We start from the raw sequence: 22,878 nt of genomic DNA, 5'->3' as shown, positions 1-22,878 counted from the left end.
GGTGGACCCGATTATGCTTTTCTCGGGGTTGAGCTGGATACCTTTCTCCCGTGATCTTTGTAGCATCGCACAGAGGTTCCCGTCATGTTCCTCTCTATTCCTGCCATAGATGAGGATGTCATCTACGATTGCGACTACTCCGTCGAGGCCTTCATAGGTTTCGTCGATCTTCCGCTGGAATTCATCCTGAGCGGAGATAAGACCAAATGGTAAACGCAGAAATCGGTAGCGTCCAAATGGTGTGTTGAACGTTGTTAGCTTAGATGACTCTTCCGTGAGCTTGATAGTCCAGTATCCTGATCGTGCGTCCATTACACTGAAGTAACGTGCTCCCACTAGCTTGGGTGTGATGTCATCTAGCGTTGGTAGAGGGTAGTGAGGGCGTTTGATAGCCTTGTTCAAATCTCTGGGGTCGAGACAGACTCTGAGCTTCTCTGTACGTGGTTTCTCAACCACTACTAACGTGTTGACCCACTCTGTCAGTTCTGTTTCCCGGACGATGATTTCTGTATTCTCCATGCTCCTCAGATCCTTCTTTAGGCGACTACGTAGAGCAAGGGGTATCCTTCTCGGTGGGCAAACCACAGGGGTTGCTGCTGGGTCAAGGTGAATAGTGCATTCACCTGGGAATAGTCCGATTCCTTTGAAAACGTCAGCAAACTCCTCCATGACTGTCTGCTTCTCAACTGGTGCTGTCAATGATAGCACTAGCTTGACGAGGTCCATGTCTAAACATGCCTTTAGACCTAGCACTGGAGGTGCTCGAGTGTCAACAATGTAAAAGTCCAACATCATGTCGCTTTCTTAGTACTTGCATTTCATCACGCATGTGCCTTTTACAATGAGCTGCTCACTCCCATAGCCGGTCAGTCTGCGTGAGGTGGGCTGTAGCTCACACTCAACCTTCAAGCTGTGATACTCAGAGGAATTACATTAACCTGAGCTCCAGTGTCTAGTTTAAACTTAAGCTCTTTGCCCTGTTTTCCTATCTCAATATCGGCAAAGGCTTGCTCAGTCTCTGAAATCCATTTTTTCTGTGACACAGAATCAATAAACAGTTCCTCTGCATTTGGCTCTCTATCTGGCATTTGGCTATCACTCACTGTGTGCACTGCTTTTTCGAAAACAGTCCTGCAAACTTTAGCAAGTGGTTCCGTTTACCACATTGCCTTCCTTTGGCAGGGCAATGCTCCTTTTCCCCGTGCATCTTGTTTCCACAATATCCACAGTTTTTGAAGCGTTTTATGTCTGTGTCGCTCATTTTTAGAACTCTGAAACACGTTCTCTGGGCGGTGTTCTTTGGTGTGTGTCTATTAACTGTGTGCACTGTCTGTTCACTCGAGCTGCTCGTGGCGCCGGTTATGGTTTTCAACTGTGCTTGGGCTATCTCGTGCGATCTAGCTATGTCCATAGCCTTGTCCAGCGTTAGCCCGGACCCAACATTCAAAAGTTTCTCTCTCACTTTAGCTGAATGTATTCCAAACACGATGCGGTCTCTGACCATCTCATCTTTATCTGCATATACACAGTCTTTTACCAGCAGTTTTAACTCAGTCACGAACTGTTCAAACGACTCACTAGCTCCTTGTACTTTCTCCTGAAACTTGTACCTAGCGAATATCGTATTTGTCTTGGGCATCACATATGATTCAAAACGGTCAAAATAACTTTTCAGTACCTTTGCTTCATCCGCGGTGAGAGACCATGTGTTAAAAATGTCTCTCCCTTTTTCTCCGATCCACAGGAGTAGGTAGCTGCATCTTTCTTCCTCCCCTTTGCTTTTCAACGGACCCGAAAACATCAACTGCACCAGTTGCTTGAACTTACGCCATTCTCCAGCTAAGTTCAAGGATTTCCAATCCATTCGAGGCAAGGGAGCTCCAACGATGTCCATTTCAAATCCCTGTTCTGACACCATGGCCTAGAAATTCAGTTGCGTTCGCCAGCCGTTAGCGCCAGAAGAGGAGTAGATCTCGAGCGCTAGGCACTTAGCGGCCGGGCGCAGAACGATCAGTTGACATTTAGCGCCGGCGCAAAGTGTTTGCACGCACTCAGCTGCGCGCGCAACTTATGACGTCATTTCGTCGTGCAACGCCGTTTGTGCGCCCCAAACCGGAATTTCAGTGGCGCCCGCCCAATGTGGGCGTGGCGCTGTTAAGAACTGTGAGGTGGAACGCAGCAGAGGCCCTGCGGGCCTCAGGGAGCGCTAATTAAAGGGCACTTAGACTGAACTATAAAGGGCTGCCATTTTGCTGCAATGACTTTAGTGCTACGGATTTCTGGACAGAGACCAAGGAAGAGACCTTACTGATTTGGGCCAACATAGGAGAGGTATTTTTGGCTTCTGGCCAGAGCTTGGAAATTTGACTCATTGTGATTTCACTGTTTGCAAGTATATTATAGGGGCTGCATGGGGTTCCAACCCTCAGTTCCAGCATTATGTGCGAAGGGCTCGCAGATGCTGTGTGAGAGGGGCAGCCATGCCTAGATGCAGAGGGGCCATCAGGCGTCGGCAACGTAGGCCTTACCCACTCAGGGAATACCGCCAGCAGGTGTCCTATCTCACCATGACTGCCGCGCATTGTGTTAAGAGGCTGCGCTTCAGAAGGGAGGTGGTTGCAGAGATCTGCCAGCTGCTTCACAGAGATCTGCGTCCACAGCTGATGTGCAGGATGTCTCTGTCGGTGGAAGTGAAGGTCACGGTGGCTCTGAACTTTTATGCAAGCGGCTCCTTCCAAGCCGCTGCTGGGGACATAGCGAACATCTCCCAGTTCGCCGTGCATTGCTGCATCCGGCAGGTCACCGATGCCCTTTTCACAAGGAGACACCAATTCATCTCCTTCCCCATGACCCTAGAGAGGCAGGAGCAGTGTGCAGTCGGATTTGCGAGGATCGCCGACTTCCCCATGGTGCAGGGCGCCATTGACTGCACGCATGTGGCTTTGCGGGCACCTATCGACAATGCCGAGGATTACCGCAACCGGAAGGGCTACCATTCCCTCAAAGTACAGCTGGTGTGTGACCACAGGCAGCGCATCCTAGCTGTCAATGCCCGCTTTCCAGGCAACAGCCACGATGCATTTATCCTGCGCCAGACTACTGTGGCTGACTGACATGTTCCAGGCACAGCCTCCCCCAAGAGGATGGCTTATCGGGGACAAAGGCTATCCTTTGTGTACATGGCTCATGACCCCGCTCCGCGCGCCCAGGACCCCTGCTGAGGAGGCATACAACGAAAGCCATCAAGCCACAAGGAACATCATAGAGCAAACGATTGGCGTCCTCAAGCAACGGTTCCGCTGCCTGGATCGCTCCGGCGGATCTCTCCAGTATTCGCCGGATAGAGTCTCCCAGTTCATCGTCGTTTGCTGCATGCTGCACAACCTGGCTATCTGCAGGACTCAGGCACTGCCACCTCACGTTGGACCACCACCTCAGGAGGACGAGCAGGAGGACCATGAGGAGGAGGAGGAGGAGTACCAGCCCAGGAGGGAGCCACAAGGTCCAAGGGCCGTCCGTCGGCGGCTTATTGAACGACACTTCTAGGCCCCCTGTCAGGGAATGGCTTGCGGCAATGAAGGCACATGAATGCAGCCGCTCCGCAAGCCCTCAGCCGGTTAACGCAACAACCACTTGAAACATCACACATGGACAAGCTGAATAAATAAAAAGCTTTATTGAACAAACTCAGGGCCCTTCCCACATGAAACCCAAAAACAGACAACACCCCCAAAAAACAGTCAAAAACATATCTCACTCCCACAACCTGGGGAGGAATAACAAAACTTGTCCATCCAAATGGCCTTCATCCTCGGCCTTACCAAAAGAACCCCCCCCCATAGAGAACACAAACACCCCCATATAAAAAAACATTTGCCTTCATCCTCGGCCTTACCAAAATAAACCCCCCCCATAGAGAACACAAACACCCCCAGATAAAAAAACATTTGGCAACACACTCTACTTTGTGTGCCGAGAGGGCGAGTCCTTGTCCAGGCTTTTCCGGCCCCTGGCCGACCTGCTGCTCCGCCTCAACCTGGGCCCTGTGGGTGTTGCAAGGCTGGGGGAAGGCTCCTGAGGGGCACATTGCGTGACGGCAGATGCCCTTGGGGGTCGGCCTAGACGAGCTCCGGCCCTCGAGGGGCCGGCTGCTGACTGCTGCAGCTGTGGCTGGGCAGCATCAGTCTCTCCAGCAGCTCGTCGCAGCTTTGCTGGGGGAGTGGCAGTGGCGGCTGCAGCAATGGGGGCAAGCTGGCTGATGCCAGGCGCTCGCTGGTCGCCAGAGACACTGGCACTCGGCCGGGCTGGCACTGCAGCAAGCGCAGCAATCTGGTGAAGGCCAGACCGCTGTGCTGCAGCAGCGCGGCGGGTGCCCTGGCGATGCGTGCGTGACACAGCGAGTGTGGCAGCAGTAAGTGCCCGTACTGCCCTGGTCTGTGCCCGCATCAGACCAGCCAGTGACTGCACGGCACCACTGATCAACTCTCCACTCGCTGCCTGTGCTGCCCTGAAGTCGTCCCGACTCGCATCCTGTGCTGCCCTGAATTCGGCCTGACTCGCGTCCTGTGATGCCCCGAATTGTGCCCGACTCGCGTCCTGTGATGCCCCGAATTGTTCGAGACCCCTGGCCTGTGCTGCCGCGAGTTGTTCGAAACCCCTGGCCTGTGAGGCCCCGAAATCGGCCACACTATGAGCCAGGGACTCAATGGCCTCAGGCAACCGTCCCACAACCCCCATGAACTCGGTGTGCCGACGATCTGAGTCCGCGGACATTTGATCAAGGAGGCGCACCTCCTGGGCGAGGACCGTCTCCGGACTGGAGGCCGGACTCTCCCTCTGGGGAGAAGGCCGCCGAGCTGGCCGACCCTTCCCGCGTGGCTGCACGCCACTGGGCCCAGGAGCTACACTCCCCTGCAACACTTCCCCCCTCTGGGGAGAAGGCCGCCGAGCTGCCCGACCCTTCCCGCGTGGCTGGACGCCACTGGGCACAGGAGCTACACCCCCCTGCAACACTTCCCCCTGGCTCTCCTCCAGGGAAGACGTGTCCCCTCCATTGCCATCCCCTGGCGCGGATGAGGGTTCCCCCGATGTGCCGCCTTCCTCTTGCTCCTCCTTGTCCTCCTCTTCCGAGGGACTGACACTCGCAGCTTCAGGGACCTCCTCCTCACCAGCTGAAAGCAGGAAGGCACAAGAGTAGCTTTAGAGTGAGGACAGGGCGTCAGCGAGGGAGGCATGAGTGGTGGCATTCTGCGCATTGGTCGGACAGTGGCAAAGGATGTAGATCTGAAGCGCAAGGGGAACGAGAGAGGTCCAAACGGTCATGTCCTTACCATTGGGGCCCAGCACAGGGTCGGCATCTCCAATTGCAACGGGGCCAATCACCCGGGCACCCATGAGTCGACACGCGCGCTCCTCCAGGTCACTGAGCTGCTGGAACTGGGCACGGCCTCCCCCGGTGTCAGTCCGGCTCTTCAGATTCTGGGCCAACTTGGCCTGCAAGAGAAAGGACGGCCTCTAAGTACAGTGTGGTGCCCTGTTGTTGTGTGCACTGCCTCCCATGGTCGAATAGCTTGGCCAGTGTGGTGCCCTGTTGTTGTGTGCACTGCCTCCCATGGTGAAATAGCTTGGCCAGTGTGTAAAGTGCAGAAAGTGCAATTGATGTTCATGCCAGTGCCATAGCTGCTGGATGAGGGCTGGCCATTAGGCCTTTGAGGTCCCTTTGCCCATAATGTGAGGTGCACATGCAAGGATGAGGAGGACACTGGAAAGGGTACTCACCCTGACAACCCGAGTGAGGTCGTTAAACTTTTTCCGGCATTGGTCAGCAGTCCTGGGGACATCGCTGTTGGCTGTGACCCTCTGGGTGATTTCCCTCCAGGCTCTCCTGTACACCCTCTTGGGAGGCTTCTTGCCACTGTCCGGGAACAAGATATGGCTTCTCCTCTCCAAAGCCCTAACCAGCACCTTTAAATCATGGGCAGAGAAGCGCTGCGCTCGCTCACGGGCCCTCTGCATCCTTGCTGGCGCTATTTCTCTCCAGCAGCAGTGTTTAGGCCTAGCTGGAGGGCTGCAATATCCAGGGCGTGGCAGCAGACCAAGTCGACCCTTCCCCCTTTAAGAGCTGGCCGGCGCCAGGGTGTCTGCTGTCAATCAAAACATGACCGCACCTGCGCTGCGCCCGGCCTCGGCGGTATCAGTCTGCACCGCCGGCTTAGCGCCTAAAGATAGGCGTGCAACGCCAGTTTTAGCGCTCGAGCAAACTCCTTGGCCAAAGCTACTGAATATCGGCGAATTGGCCTCCACTTTCCGGCGGGCGCAAACTTTAGCGCCCGCCCGACTTTAACGCCCCAAAAGTGGCTATGCTGAATTTCTAGGCCCATGTCTTCTTTTGCACACTTTGTACAAAACTAATAACTTGCAGGACAACAGAGTATTACAGTTTAAACTCTTTTATGAAGCATCAGGTCTGTGATCTCAATCATACAGCACAGTGGGGACAAGATGGCGTTAGGACCCCAGCCTGGGTCTTCTAAACAATAGCAGTCCTTACAGATGTCTGCAGGCCAATGACAACTCAGCATGTGATCACATGTGAATATAATAGGTATTCCTTACAGATGCCTGCGGGCCAATGATAATTCAATATGCAAATGTTACACGACACATGCTCCACAAACTCCACCCCACAAACTCCACCCCACACACTCCACCCCCCCCACCCCACCCACTCCACCCCACACACTCCACACACCCCACACACCCCACTCCACACACCCCACCCCTCTATTTAGTAGAATCTTTGGGGGTGAAATTCATTATAGCCCAGGAATGGGTGGTAAAATTAGAAAAGTTGGAGAATTAACGCCAGGCGCTAATGCTTTAGACTGCACGCAAAATTCATGCTCACTGCTCAAAGAAATGGTTGGAGCACGAATTCAAGTCTTTAAACCCAAGCTCATTGGCGTTACACTCAAAGGGTGGACCAATATCAGGTGCAGTCTAATCGCAAGTCATGATTGCCACAGGCTTTTTTCAGTTCTTAAAGGGGAGGTTCATTGATGCTGCAGAACCTCATTCTCAGTATTGCTGGCTGTGCAGCTGCCTCAGCAAGCAGCAGCAGGTCAAGGAGAAGGAGCCAGAGGACTGAACCAGCTGTGCTCATGGCAGATCCATGCCCCAGGGAGAAAACCCGCAGATTTTGCGATCAAGCATTGAAGGCGTTGGTGTTCGCTGTTGAGAGACAGAGGGCGGTGCTCTACCCAGCAAATGGTAGGAGGCCCTCGTCACAAGTCTTCCACACCATGTGGAGGGAGGTAGCGCAGCAGGTCTCGGGCAGCACTGTGGTCCCCAGGACCCACACACAGTGCAGCAAGAAGTTTAACGACTTCACTCAGGTGGTCAAGGTAAGTGAATGTTTCAACAAATGATCATCTGAACCACAGTCTTCACACACTGAAGAAAGCACCACACCCCCAGCGCTCACCCACCAATAATCTCTACCTACCAACACTCACACCCACATCTCACACCTTGCACACAATGACAGCTATTCAACTATGGCAGGCACATCACCCAAACACATTGCTCCACACTCATTCACACACTTTCCTTTCTCTTGCAGGCCAAGGTGGCTCACAACAGGAGAGAGCAGGAGCACACAGGCGGGGGACAAGCCGACACCCAACCACTGTCTGCGCTGGAGAATAGAGTGCTGCAGATTAGTGGGCGCCGTGACCACCGGCGACACTGCCCTCCTTGGGGACAACAACGGTTAGTTCATCCCTACTCCTTCTCACATCCCACTTCCATCTCACCCCACAATCGTTTTGCACTTTCCAGTTAATCGTGCTGTATGCGTGCATTTCTCCCTTCCTGCCTCCCTCTCCTTAACCCAACTCTTGTGCCTTTATGCTTTCAGATAATGAGCAAGCACCTGGGCAGCCTGTCCCTGAGGGCACCGTAGAAAGCGAGGCGGGAGAAGAGGAGGAGGATGAACACACCACATCACTGCATGTCTCACCCGCAGGCACCAGCTTAGACACTGGCACTACGCATTCTTTAGAGGCTAGTATAATAGCGGGATCAGCACAGGGTGAGACACCGGGGACGAGTGGGCTGCAGCAAGGCCAGGGGAAAGGGTAGCTCGGGGGCCAGCACCCCGGAGGGTGAGTTCGTGCGCGATTTCTGCTGCACAGGACTCAGATGAGGGCCTCGATGGGGAGGCATTTAGAAGACGGGTGATGGGCATGCACAAGATGATCGATGCAATGGCAAGGGTGCCCGAGAGCCTGTCAGCAATGATAAGGAGCGTGGAGGTGTCCACCTCCAATATTGCACAAGGCTCTGCGTGCACCATGGAGCCCATCATTTCTAGTCTGCAAAGGATGGTCAACACCCAGAGAGACCGTGGCGACCCAGACCTGATGCTGCGTGTCATGGGCGATGTGGAAGCCACGCAACGTCTTAGTACTGTAATGCAGTCAATGGTTGCTGCCATCGAGCCTCAGACTGCTCTCATGCAGTCTCAGCTTGATGCCACGCAAGCTCTGACTGCTGCCATCGTCGCTGGGTTCACCACAGTTCACCAGGGTCTCACTGTGTCGCAGCAGGCCAGAAATCTGTGCTCCAGCAGATTGGTAGGGATGCTGAGGTGCTGCCCCGGGGGAGTGGCAGTGGGTCAGTGGAGCAGGAAGCTGCTGTCCTCTCTCAGGATGACAGCATTCCTCCTCCCACCGCTAGCACTCTGCCATTGCCCTTGTCACTGCCTGTAAATCCAGCCATCCCAGTCTGCTGCCGCCTATGCTGAGGTGGTGCAGTCTACAGCCGGGCCTTCCAGGCCCAGAGCTGGTCAAGGGCATCCTGCAAGGCCATCTGAAGTCTCCCGCACGGACACTCAGCAGCTTCTCACCAGCCCTGCTGCAGCCACTAGTGGGCCAACACTTCGTAGGAGCACTAGAGTAGGCAAAGGCACAGTAACGAGAGGCACTAAGAGATTGGACAAGGGTGAATAGTTAATATTTTTGTTGTAAATATGTGTTCGCTGATTTTTGATAAATTTATTAATTCAGCTTGGATTCTTCCGTAGTGTGTCTCATTTCAGCTTTGTGTTGTGATATGGCCTGCGACAGGGATGGAATGATGGGAATATGGTGAGCAACGGGGATCTGGGGTTTAATTCATTTGAACCGCAGTCTGATGAGGCAATCACGGACCGCCCTTCTGGAAGGCCGATTGAGTGGCTGCCTCCTCGTCCTCCTCCTCCTCCTGAGGTGGTTCTGCAATCCCTGGTGGCAAGGGCTGGGCCCTCATGATGGCCAAGTTGTGCAGCATGCAGCAGACCACCACGAAATGGGACACCCGCTCAGCCGAGTACTGGACGGCTCCTCCCGAGCGATTAAGGCAGCGGAACCGTTGCTTGAGCACCCCGATGGTCTGCTCAATGATGTTCCTGGTGGCAGCATCGCTCTTATATGAGTGTTGGGGTTGTGGAGGGGAGTCTTGAGCCAGGTGGAGAGCGGATAGCCCTTGTCTCCGAGCAGCCAGCCACAAGCTTGACGTGGCGGGTGGAAGCATGCTGGCGTAGGATGAAGGCATCGTGGCTGCTGCCTATATAGTGGGCATTGCCATTGAGGATTCGCTGTCTGTGGTCGCACACCAACTGCACATTAAGTGAGTGGTAGCCTTTGTGGTTACGGAAGATCTCAGGATAATTATGCGGTACCCGCAAAGCCATGTGGGTGCAGTCAATGGCAGCCCTGCACCATGGGGAATCCCGCTATCCTGGCAAAACCACATGCACGCTCGTCCTGCTTCTCTCTGGTGTTGGGGAAGGAAATGTCCCTTCTCCTACTGTAGAGAACATCTGTGACCTCCCGAATGCAGCGATGGACGGCAAACTGCCAGATGTTCGCTATATCTCCTGTTGCAGACTGGAAGGATCCGCTGGCGAAGAAATTGAAGGCAACAGTGACCTTGACTGCCACTGAGAGAGCCGTGGTCACCCTGATCTGAGGCTGGAGGTCTGGTTGCAGGAGGTGGCAGAGTTCTGTGACTACCTCCTTGGTGAAGTGGAGCCTTCTAATACACTGCTCCTCGCTTAATTAGAGGTAGAAGTGCTCTCGGTATACCCTCGGTAAGGCCTCCTGTTTCGAGCCCTGACAGCCCTCCACCTCCCTCTGGCCACATGTTCCACTCTTTCTCGCTGCCTCCACTCCCTCTACTGTAGATCCTGGAGGGCGAGATCGACTGCCTGTACAGTGCCCATTAATGTAACCAAGTGTAGCAGTTTGATTTTTTTAAGAATAAATGTAGCTACTTTTTAGTTGCCAGAACACTCCTGATACTAAATAACATTGAAATAATGGAATGAGACTGCTGCACTATGTGAAACTGACAAGAAAGCACTGAAACTCCACTAACCTACAGCTGTGACTCATTGCTGATAATCCCTTTAAATAACATCCCTGAAGCCAGCTTCCTGTTGCTTCACACCAGCTCTCCCTGTCATTATTTCCTCCAGGTGCTAAGTAGGTGGCGACAATCAATTTTGCAGATCGGGTGCTCAGTGAGCGTTGCACACTCACTGATGTCACAATCCACCTGGAGTTGAGGCTCCCGGCGATAACGCTTAGCAGCGGCGCTGCGAGCAGCGGGATTTGCCGTGCGCCGTTGGATTCGCCTCACCCCGGCAATAATGCTCTAGTGCCCCATTAGCACCTAGAATCATAAAATTGTTACAGCACAGTAAGAGGCCATGTGGCCCATTGAGCCCATGCTGGCTCTCTGAAAGAGCACTTCAGCTAGTCCCAATTCCCTGCCATTTCTCCGTAGCCCTGCAATATTTTTTCTTTCAGGTATTTATCTAATTCCCTTTTGAAAGCCACGATTGAATCTGCCTCCACCACACTTTCAGGCTGTGCATTCCAGATCATAATGACTCGCTGCGTAAAAAAGTCTTTCCTCATGTCGCCTTTGGACCTTCTGCCAATCACCTTAAATCTGTCCTCCGCCAATGGGAACAGTTTCTCTCTATCTACTCTGTCTAGACCCTTCATGATTTTGAATACCTCTATCAAGTCTCCTCTCAATCTTCTCTGCTCTAAGGAGAACAACCCCAGTTTATCCAGTCTATCCACATAACTGAAGTCCCTCATCTCTGGAACCATTCTTGTAAATCTTTTCTGCACCCTCGCTAAGGCCTTCACATCCTTCCTAAAGTGCAGTGCCCAGAATTGGACACAATACTCCTGCTGTGGCTGAACCAGTGTTTTCTAAAGGTTCATCATAACTTCCTTGCATTTTTACTCTATGGGCTGGATTTTCATTGAGGAGGCGGGACTACAACTTTTGGGGTTGTAGTCCCGCCTCCATCAAGTTCTAGCCAATCCACGCGATTTAGACTTGATTGACCTTGTTGAGTCCGCCCAGCAGGCTCAGCAGGCCAATTAAGGGCCACCCGGCAACAGGTGACGTCACAGATTGAAATTTCATCTGTCAAGACCTTTTAACAGATGAAATATCAGCATTTCACAGCTGTTTGAAGCTGTCAAACACTGACAATCTGTACTCCACGTTAATTCCTTCCTCTCAGGATGATTTAGAGATCTCCCTGGAACAGAAAGCAGAGGCTGCAGATTTTGACAGCTGGCGGCCATTCTGCTTTCTGTGCCGGTGAGATGAGTGGCTCCCGAGACCTGAAGGAAGGAAGGCTGTAAAGGTAAGTAAAGGTTAGTAGAACTTCTTTAAACACTTTACACAGACCAAACACACTTACCTCTGCACTCATGCACCCATCACTCACCTGAACACCGGACATCTCAACCCCTCCAAGCCCTTCATCCAGATGGCCTGCCTTGCTAACTTGGCGTGGTTTGGAGCTGTCGGTAATCCCACATTTCAACAATGAAAATAGGGATCAGGCTAAAAACTGCCTGTTAACTACTTGTTAACAGGCAGTTAATTGGCACTAATCCCCTTCCCGCCTCAGGGAGGTGGGTCCCAATGCGGGGCGGGTACCCCCCTCCTTTGAAACTGGCATGCGGATGGGGTCGGGATTTTGTGTCATCTGCAGATTTTGAAATAGTGCCCTGTACACCCTAAGTCCAAATCATTAATATCTATCAAGAAAAGCAGTGGTCCTAGTACCTACCCCTGGGGAACACCACTGTATACCTTCCTCCAGTCCGAAAAACAACCATTCATGTGCTACTCTCTGTTTCCTGTCACTCAGCCAATTTTGTATCCATGCTGCCTGCCACTGTCCCTTTTATTCCATGGGCTTCAACTTTGCTGGCAAGCCTATTACGTGGCACTTTATCAAACGTTTTTTGGAAGTCCATGTACACCACATCAACCGCATTGCCCTCATCAACCCTCTCTGTTACCTCATCAGAAAATTCAGTCAAGCTGGTTAAACATGATTTGCCTTTAACAAATCCATGCTGGCTTCCCTTAATTAATCCACACTTGTCCAGGTGTGGCTGTTAGCATCAATTGGACCTTGTGTCTTAAGGGGACACAACTTTAACTGGGAGATTTGCTAGTTTTGTAAAAAAATAGACCAATAAATAATAAGCAGTTTTTAAAGGCTTGCACTTTTCCCCCCAGGTCTGTTACCTGATGAGTCAGGACAATAGTTTGGGCATGTCAGGTTATCACAGTAATAAAAACAGAAAACGCTGGAAATACTCAGCAGGTCAGGTAGCATCTGTAGAGAGAGAAACAGAGTTAACGTTTCAGGTCGATGACCCTTCGTCAGAACTGGAAAAAGTTAGAGATGTAACAGATTTTAAGCAAGTGCAGGGGCAGGGAAAGGGGGGAGGGGAAAGAACAAAAGGGAAGGTCTGTGATAGGGGGGAAGGCAGGAGAGATTAAATGACTAAAGATATGATAGTACAAAGCAAAAGGAGATGGTAATGGGACAAGTAAAGGTACAAAAGATGGGTCTAGATGAGGTGTAAATAGGAATAGCAGAATCATCAACAGCTGCTATGTGAAAAAATAGGGGCAGTGGTTAGGGTCTGAAATTGTTGAACTCGATGTTGAGTCCAGAAGGCTATAAAAGTGCCAAATCAAAAGATGAGGTGCTGTTCCTCGAGCTTACGTTGAGCTTTGTTGGAACCGTGTAAGAGGCCGAGGACGGCGAGGTCCGAGTGGGAGTGGAGCGGAGAATTAAAGTGACAGGCAACCAGAAGCTCAGGGTCACACTTACGGACTGAACAGAGGTGTTCCGCAAAGCAGTCACCCACTGTTATCACAGTGCCACTTGGTTAGGGAGGAAATTCTGGGGGGGTCTCATCAAATAACCATCCAGCAATTCCTGCTGGGGATGTGTCTGTCTTTAGACACCAGGTTAAGATTGGAAGCCCCATAGTCCAATCCTATGGTGAAAATATCTCACCAGCTGAGGGCTGCTGTGGCCCGTGGAACCGTGCCCTGAGCCTTATACCCTGTGCCTGTGCCTTGAGCCCTGTGCCTTATACCCTGTGCTTTATACCTTGTGCCCTGTGCCTTGAGCCCTATGCCTCGAGCCTTGTGCCTTATACCCTGTGTCTTGTACCCTGTGCCTCGAGCCCTGTGCCTTATACCCTGTGCCTTGTGCCCTGTACCCTGTGCCTTATACCGTTTCTTGTGCCCTGTGTCTTGTACCCTGTGCCTTTTACCCTGTACCCTCTGCTCTGTGCCCTGTGCCCCCAGCTTATTTTGTGTGGGGAGGGGAAGCAAGAAGATTTTTTTTTTTTTAAAGAAAATGGTTTGGGGAGTCCCAGCAACTTTGTGAGGAAGCCAGGGCTTTTTGTAATGAGGCTGTTGTACAGTTTCTGCTATTAAATGTAGTCCACGGAGGCCTATAAAAGGGACAGTGTCTCCTTCACTAAAACAATCATCTTTAATGAAGGTTAAATTTATTATATTGACATTAAGTAAATATTTCGAAGACTGATTGTTTACCTGACAGGATGGAATGGTTATAGATGCTGGCAGGCTGTCATCTTGAAGTAGCTGTGCGCCTAATAAACTGTGCTTGCCAGCACACTCGAGTGTTTTAAACAAGACCACCTGGGACTTTATCCTCATCATCCATTTATTTAAAAAAAAATCTAAATGTTTAATTGATACATACTTAAGCCTGATTTCTGTCAGCTGCTGTCGTAAAGCTGCAGGATGTGATAGCAGGAGAGGACTGCGAGAGTATACATGCGGTAATGTGCAGCGACATTCTCCGCATAAAGGCTGTTCCCAGTTGAATCAGTGATGAAGAAAAAAAGGCACTCTAGCTCATACAGGCTTTAAACCTGTCCAGAGTCTTCTACTTTTGTATCGTTCTCAGCCTCATATTGGTTGTGAAGTTAACGCTGAGAGAGGGAGACTTTGCATCGCCACTAACACCAATTATAGAGGGAATTAATCATTACAATTTCTGTCCTTTAGAACAAAACTGACCTGAATTTGTGTGTAGAGGAAAAGATATATAGTGAAAGGACCTAATGGGACATACAACTAAAACAGAGTAATTGGAGTCTGCTGTCTTTTCACTTCCCAGTTAAAATATGTGAAGTGACAGCACGCTAGTTTTAACTGCAGAAAGTCCTCGGAAAGCGTAATTTGAATTTCTTCGGTGATGACTTTAATAGTGTTCGCTTAAAGAGTTTGTTTTCTCTCTGCAGACATACTTCAATGACAATATCCTGACTCTGATACGGACATTAGTAACAGGGGGGGCCACGCCAGAGCTGGAGTCGATGCTGGCTGAAGAGAACGCCCTGCGAGGTGGCTACAGCACACCGCAAACGCTATCAAACCGAGACAGGTGTCGAGTCGCGCAGTTGGCTCTGTACGATGGCCCCTTCGCTGACCTTGGGGTAAGGGGAATCTGTTGTTTTTGCTCAGTGCCCCACTCTAATCCCGACCGATTCCGAAAGAAAAGCAACTGGCCTTCATACCCTACGCTGCACTTTCTTTATATTTAAGGGGAAGTACATGAGAGAGAAAGATATAGAAGGATATGCTGATAGGGTTAGCTGAAGCAGGGTGGGGAGGAGGCTCGTGTGGAACATAAACACCGGCATGGACCTGTTGGGCAAAATGGCCTGTTTCTGTGCTGTAAATTCTATGTAATCTATGAAATGTAACGCTTTTTAAAAAAAGTAATCTGGAGTTTGTTGTGAATGGATTTGTACCATGAGGTGGCTCGCTGCACTGACCCATTGGTGCTTAAACATGCTGTGTCATGGGGCCTGGCAATGGAGGTCCTTAACTGGGAATCTCTGGGAAGGGGCCAGCAGTGCAAAGGTCAGGCAGTTCACCCAGTAAGAGAGGGAAAACCAGCAAACTGGTCTCACTGAACTATGTTGAACTATGAACTGGGTGCCTCAAGAAGCCATCAAGGGCTGAGGGAGGGGCTGGGAGCACATGGCCTGTCACCTCAGCCAGAGAATGGGGTTGCACACGGCAGAGGGAGAGTTAGAATAGGGAGTAAATAAATGGAGACGAGAATGAGAAATGCAACCAGACCCCAGTTGGTACAGTCACTGTCTGCTGTGGAGTTTACCTATGCAGTTAAGCAATGTCCCAAGTTTGATCCCGATCGTATGCTGAGTTTCTGAGATCCCAGCTATCACAAAGGGGCACTACAACCATTCTCAGAACCCCCAGACTAAGGATGGGCAAATCAATCCGTCACGGTTCCCACACCTTGGCCTAGAAATTCGGTCGCGTTTGCGCCCACTTAGGGGCGAAAGAGTGGGTTGCGCCGGAAGTTTTTTAGTGCCCGAAATTAAGTTGGTCCCTAACAGCGGCGTTAGCCGGTAGCGCTGCGCCGGCACCGATGACATCATCGATGTGCGCAGCGCCCCGGTTCCAACGCGATTCCGTGCCGAAGGCCAAATTCAGTTGCGGCCGCCTCGCCCGCAGCGGCCGCAAACAACGTTTGAAAAACGGGGCCTTGCAGCTCCGAGAGGCCGGCGCATAAAGGTGGAGGGGCGGCCGGCCGCTTTCCCGGCGGCCGCATGGCCGCACCTCCCTCCCCGGACTCCTGCACCACCCCCCCGCGGCATTGCTGTCTGACTCCCGCGAGCCCGGCACTTCTCCGTGGTGCCGGGCTCATTTGCCGGGGGAATCCAGCGGCGATGTCACGGCTGCAGGCAGCTCCTCCTTAAGAGAAGGAGGAGGCCTGCAGTACCCCAGCCTGCCGCACCGCATCGGGTGGCGCAGCGGCAGCTGGACGCCTGAAATAGACTTTCATCGCCCCAAGCGAGGCGGCCAAACCCTGCAATAGCGCCCGCCTCCGTCTTGGCCCGTCGCAACTGAATTTCAGGCGGGCGCTACGGGAATCTGGGCGAGCGCTAAATTTCGGGCGCTAAAGACCTGGCGGGGCCTTAGTGAATTTCTAGGCCCTTATCCCTATTTAGTGAACCATGCTGAAAATGCATGCGTGTGGACACTGGCGAGGACAGGAAAAGAGTTGTCTACAATGTCCCCCTGGTGAACAGCCTACCGATACTGACTGAGTCCACAGATGAAGAGTAGGTGCGTGGGTACCTGACAGCCATGGAATCATACCCAGCAAGCCTAGGAGAGAAGAGGGAAAGAATGTAAAAAGCACATTTTTGACGTTTCCTCTATGGGGAGTGTGAAGGTGCACCTAAAATACTGAATAGAAAAACACATCGGAAATAGAAGATGTTCATTTTAAATGACTAATTACCAGTTTATACCTAATAGAGTGTAAAAGTACACTAACATATAGCAAAGCTACTGTAACTAATCCAATCAGCTGGACACTTGTCACCCGACCAGAAGGTCATAAGATCAAATCACAGGGCTGCCCGTCACTATAACCCACTGGGTGAATTATTTTCTGTATCCCATAAGTCTACATTTATAATTCTGTTTGAGAATTAGAATATTTTTTTCTGGTAAATTACCCAATGCAAGCCATCACATGCATGATGTAAAATGGGTAGTTGCCAGTTCAGTTCAATCCTCCTTTTAGCCAGCAGCAACTCAGTAAAGCCTTCATCCCAAGAGGAAAGAATAATATGTTTTCAAAGAAGTTATGTTTGTTTGTTTATCAATGCAGTCACTAAAATACCATTTATACCTCACAAAGTCTTTCTGTTCAACACATTCTCCTTATAATGTGTACTGTATAGGGCTTTGGTGAGACCACACCTAGAGTACTATGTATGGTTTTGGTCTCCTTACCTAAGGAAGGATAGACTTACGTTAGAGGGGAAGTAACAAAGGTTCACTTGATTGATTCCTGGGATGAGAGGGTTGTCCTCTGAGGAGAGATTGAGTAGAATGGGGCTATATACTTTGAAATGTATAAAATTCTTAGAGGGCTTAACAGGGTAGATGTTGTTTCCCCTGGCTGTAGAGTCTAGAGCCAGGGGTCACAGTCTCAGGATAAGGGGTCGCCCATTTAGGACTGAGATGAGAAATTTCTTCGCTCAGAGGGTTGTGAATCTTTGGAATTCTCTACCCCAGAGGGCTGTGGCTGCTCAGTCGCTGAGTATATTCAAGGTTGAGATAGATAGATTTTTGGACACTAATCAAGGGATATAGGGATGGTGCAGGCAAGTGGAGTTGAGGTAGAAGATCAGCCATGATCTTATTGAATGGCGGAGCAGGCTCGAGGGGCCATATGGCCTACTCCTGCTCTTATTTCTTATGTTCTAAAATGGAACAAATGGCAGGGTCATACTCTGCTATAATGCATGGGTAGTTCAGCAGTTGAGAACGTGACTCCCCAAGCTGCAGTTCCTGTGTTTGAAGCCCATCAGTTGAGCTGCTGAATGGAACACTGAAATGGAACATATCATTCAGTGTCAAGGGATGAGGTGTGGTGGAGGAGGATAGTCCGTATAGGAGGGCCAGTCTTGCATTGCAGAAGAGCACTTCCTGTTGGCCAGTCACCGAGGTGGCACCAGTCCATCTTGTCCCACCCGTGCAAGTGGGAGCAGCCCCAAGCAAGAATGAAATGGAGCCACGGCGAATATTTCTATTGAAAATACTTCTATTGGTACGTTCCATATAATGCACCATTGATGCAGTATTACCAAAGTTCTTTCATGTGGGGGGAAGCAGATAACTCATGAGGCCTGCACTTTCACACAAGAATGTGAAGTGTCACAACTGTGCAAATAGTTTCACAAGAGGCTTAATATCCTGTGACCTCTGAACTTTTTGTGGAAACGGTGGAGATGAAAGTAGTAAGAATGAGATTATTTTAAACCCAAAGAAATGAATATTTTGGAGTTTACAAGAGCTACAGAATATGAGGGTGCAGCATGCCATCAATTATTTGATACTTTCTCTATTCCATGCGGAATACCATTAGAATGTAAATGCGCTCTAGAATGTTCCTTGTGAATTGAACCTCTTAAGTGCCAATCCACCACAGTGGATTACTGTTTTTAATTTCACTACCGTCAAATCATCGTTCAATCCCATAGAAAAAGAGAATATCACAAAGGTTTCAGTCAAGGGAGCATTCTGAATTGACATTAATGGATATACAGTCATTAACCCAGAGTGCTTCAGCAATCATGTCATTCTGACTGTGTGAGTTAATTCAGCTCCTTCAGTCTCGTGGGCAGCAGCTCCTTCTCTCATGTTGCCTGCTGCTGATGTTCGTTGGTGCTTAAACCAAAATATTTTATAGACTAAATAGTGCACAGAAAAAAGGGGGGAAAATTGGTTATTTTTGCAGTTGTTTGTTCTTTAAGAGATTCAGATGGTAACACTCTCCTTAATTCTCTGAAATGATTTCTTCTGAGATATATATTTATATATATACGAAATCTTTCCAGACAGTGCTTCAATACTGTGAAGGATTACCTCAGAAAATGCCTTGAAATGCTTTAGCCAACGAACAGATGGATATTGTAGAGGGTAGATACCTTTTAGATATGTTCACCAGGTTCTGAGCATGCTGTTGGACACGACACCTGCTTAGAGCAATGAGGAGTCACGGTCTATTGTCAATCCCACCTAGCTCTCTGGCCAGACTGAGCACTCACGCAGCGCCTGGATACCAGTTCAATTCTGATAACAAACAGACACTGGGAGAATTTGCTCTTTACTAACATTAAAAAATATTAAAGGTAAAGGCCTGGAGTTTCCGCTAGGTTGCGCTGTTTTTTTTGCCGTAATTCGTCCAAAATCGGCCAAACTAGCGCAAACGATGGAGGACTTTCAAGAGCAAATTAGAATCACAGGAAGTTAAGGCACAGAAGGAGGCCATTCGACCCATCGTGTCTGTGCTGGCCAGTGCTGTTGGGGCGGGTTTAAACTAAAATGGCAGAGGGTTGGTGTAGTGTATGTACCTTTAAGGGGAGAACTACTTTTTACAGCTCCTGTATACTGTAGTACCGGCAGTGACCACACCTGCATATAAACCCTGAGTAGGGATCTGTACGTTTAGTTTTAGAGTAACTCTCATCCAGTAAACACCTGTTGATTGTTCCCTGCAGTCTCGTGTCTAGTTATTGAAGGACACACAACATCAAAATACACGGATCTAACATTGGCGACGAGGCAGATTCGAACCTACCTGCAACTCTGCATCATCTCCCAGGGATTCGCTCCTGGAGAACAGTGCAAGAAGGTTGAGTTCAGAAGCACGGGCGTCGACCACGAGCAACCGCCCAGTCATCCAGCGGAGATTTGAGCATCGCAGGGGAGGCTGTTGAGAGCTGGGCTTGGTTCTCCAGTCACGGTGGTCCAGCAAAACGGGCTGGCAACAGGTATGGCACAGACCCTTCCCGGACAGCGGCGGCTAGAGCCGACCGACGGCACAGAAAAGGCCGAGCAGCGTCGACGGGAGAAGAGAGAGTGCAGAGCGCACAGGGCGCAGCCGGTGTTCAGGACCGAGCGGCGTCGACGGAAGAGAGAGGGTAGAGCGCACAGGGCGCAGCCGGTGTTCAGGACCGAACGGTGTCGACGGGAAAAGAGAGAGGCGCGAAGGAAAACGCGCAGAGCGCAGCCAGTGTTCAAGGGACGAGCAGTGTCAGCGGGGAAGAAAGGGAAACGCGCAGAGCGCAGCCGGTGTTCAAGGGCCGAGCAGCCGCAGCGGAGAAGAAGGGAGAGCGCGGGAAAACGCCATTTTGAGCCACAGCGGAGAAGAAGGGAGAGCACGGGAAAACGCCATTTTGAGCCACGAGAAGAAGGGAGCGCGCGGGAAAACGCCATTTTGAGCCAGTCTAACCACACCCAGGGATGCCAAAGAGTGGCAGTATCACAGCATTCGACAATGAAGTCGAAGATTGGACGACATATGTCGAACACATAGAAGTGTACTGCAAGGCGAATGAAGTGCCAGATGAGAGGAAAGCGTTGGTATTGTTGAATTCAATGGGTGCAAAAACGTATGGCTTACTGTGAAACCTAGTAACCCCAGAGAAGCCAGTGGAAAAGGATTTTGGAAACATAGTGTCAATCCTACAGGACCACTTAAACCCCACACCGCTGCTGATAGCAGAAAGATTTAAGTTTCACAAAAGGAACCAGCATAAAGATGAAAGTAATGCTGAGTATTTAACAGAACTGCGCAAGCTATCGAAACACTGCCAGTTTGGAACGGGACTGGCAGATACTTTAAGGGACAAGTTTGTGTGTGGGCTTCAAAGTGAAGGAACCCAGAAACGGCTTCTATCAGAAAAGGATCTTACGCTGGACAAGGCTTTCAGCATGGCAGTATCACATGAAGCAGCCGCACGGGGCGCTGCAGAGATACAACGGAGACCCCAAGAATATGGCACAAATGAAATTCATACGGAACAGTGAAGTGCTATCGCTGCGGCAGAACAACACACGACCAGAATGATTGCTGGTTCAAGGACAAAGTTTGCAGACAGTGTGGAAAAGTAGGACACAGAGCAAGAGTCTGCAGGTCGGGAAAGAAAACCAGCAGCAAGAAATCTCCACAGGAGAAGTACAAGAAGGTACATAAGGTGACGGAGAGTAGTTCAGACGAACAGAAAAGTGATACAGACTCTGGAAGCAAGGAGCTGGGTTGTCTGAAACTACATAATGTGATCAAAACGGAGGATCACCAAACTATCTCGGTCACGCTCAAGATAGCTGGAGTCCAAGTGAAAATGGAATTGGACACAGGATCAGCCCTAACAGTCATAAACCGAAGGGACTACAAGCGGCTATTCTCACATATACCCTTGAGAGATACAGAGATTCTCTTGAAGATGTACACGGGGCAAAAAAGTCTACACCAAAGAAAAAATAAGGGTGAATGTTATATATAACGGCAAGGAAACACCAAAAATGGACCTATATGTATTGCCAGATGGAGGACCACCACTACTAGGACGTGAATGGATCCAGAAGATACAGCTAGATTGGCATTCCATACAAGCACTGACTGTAGATGCCAAAAAGGATGACGACGTCACACCTGGACGACTGTCAAAAATGCTAACTGACGCACAAGAAGTGTTCCAGGAGAGACTCGGAACACTAAAAGGCATAACACCGATGATCAAAATAGAGGAAAATGCAAGCCCAAAGTTTTTTTTTAAGGCCAGACCGGTGCCTTATGCGATCCGCCCAGCCGTTGAAGCAGAGCTGGAAGGTTTGGAACGTTCAGGAGTACTGTCCAAAGTGGACTGGAGCGAGTGGGCTACACCCATCGTTCCTGTAATGAAGAGGTCGTTGAGTAATACACCTGGGGAACCAAAGAAGGTTCGCATCTGTGGGGACTTTAAGGTGACAGTGAACCCAGTCCTTCACACGGTACAATATCCGCTTCCACGGATTGAAGATATTTTCGCCTCGCTATCTGGAGGGAAACGCTTCTCTAAGATTGATCTGGCCCAGGCGTACCTGCAAATGGAGGTAGAAGGAGCCTCGAAACAGTACCTCACAATCAACACTCATAAAGGTCTCTACCAACACAACTGGCTGGTGTTCGGGGTAGCATCAGCTCCGGCTATTTGGCAAAGGGCAATGGATCAAGTCCTGCAAGGGATTCCAGGGACCCAGTGTTATTTGGATGACATCCTGGTCACGGGCGAAAATGACAGTGATCACCTTGCCAACCTGGAGCAGGTGCTCACTAGATTAAACGGATATGGGCTCCGAGCAAATCGCCACAAATGCGAGTTTTTCCAGAAGCAGATCTCGTATTGTGGCCACGTTATTGATGAAGAGGGGTTACATAAGTCCCCTGAAAAGATTGAGGCAGTAGTCAAGGCTCCAGCACCGGAAAATGTGTCACAACTGAGGACGTTCCTCGGGCTGGTGAACGACTACCATAAGTTCTTGCCGAATTTGGCTACAGTACTACACCCACTGAACACCCTACTGCAAACGGGGGTACCATGGAAGTGGAGTGACGAATGTAAACGAGCTTTCCAGAAGTGCAAAGAATTAATCACGTCAAAAGAGGTGTTGGCTCATTTCAACCCAGCACTACCAATTCGGTTGGCGTATGATGCATCACCCTATGGCATTGGAGCGGTGCTGTCGCACAAGTTCCCGGACGGCTCGGAGAGGCCGGTAGCCTTTGCGTCTCGGTCACTAACCTCAGCCGAGCGTAACTACGCCCAGATTGACAGGGAGGCCCTCAGCCTAGTGTGGGGAGTGAAAAAGTTCAACCACTATCTGCACGGGCAGAAGTTCACCTTGCTGACGGACCACCAACCACTTGTCTCCATCTTTAATCCAAAGAAGGGCGTGCCGGTGATGACTGCGCAACGGCTACAAAGATGGTCGCTTTTTCTAGGGGCGAACCAATATGAAATCGAGTATAAGGGCACGAAACAGCATGGAAATGCTGATGGGCTATCACGCCTGCCGCTGCCTACTGCGGAGGAAGCACCAGCAGTGGACCCTGTCGAAATATTTTATTCGACTATAATT

At 50.5% G+C, this 22,878-nt stretch overlaps 1 protein-coding gene across 16 annotated transcripts in view; it reads left to right on the top strand.

The window, feature by feature from the left end:
* The window catches only part of kcnma1a (potassium large conductance calcium-activated channel, subfamily M, alpha member 1a), a 1,094,159-nt gene that overhangs the window by 1,025,972 nt on the left and 45,309 nt on the right, over nt 1-22,878 (top strand). For 15 of the 16 annotated variants that reach the window (XM_085970490.1, XM_085970491.1, XM_085970492.1 and 12 more), the window contains one exon: nt 14,664-14,858. The exons of the other annotated variant lie outside the window; for it this stretch is intronic. In XM_085970490.1, coding sequence (XP_085826616.1) covers nt 14,664-14,858 — 195 coding nt within the window. The remainder of the gene's footprint in view (nt 1-14,663; nt 14,859-22,878) is intronic. 16 annotated transcript variants of the gene reach the window in all.

The sequence above is a fragment of the Somniosus microcephalus genome, chromosome 29 (assembly GCF_052327205.1).
Source record: "Somniosus microcephalus isolate GS21.2 chromosome 29, FLI_Smic_1.0, whole genome shotgun sequence".
Classification (NCBI taxonomy): Eukaryota; Metazoa; Chordata; class Chondrichthyes; order Squaliformes; family Somniosidae; genus Somniosus; species Somniosus microcephalus.
Note: the sequence above shows the minus strand (reverse complement) of the source record. Positions and strands in the feature narration are given on the sequence as shown.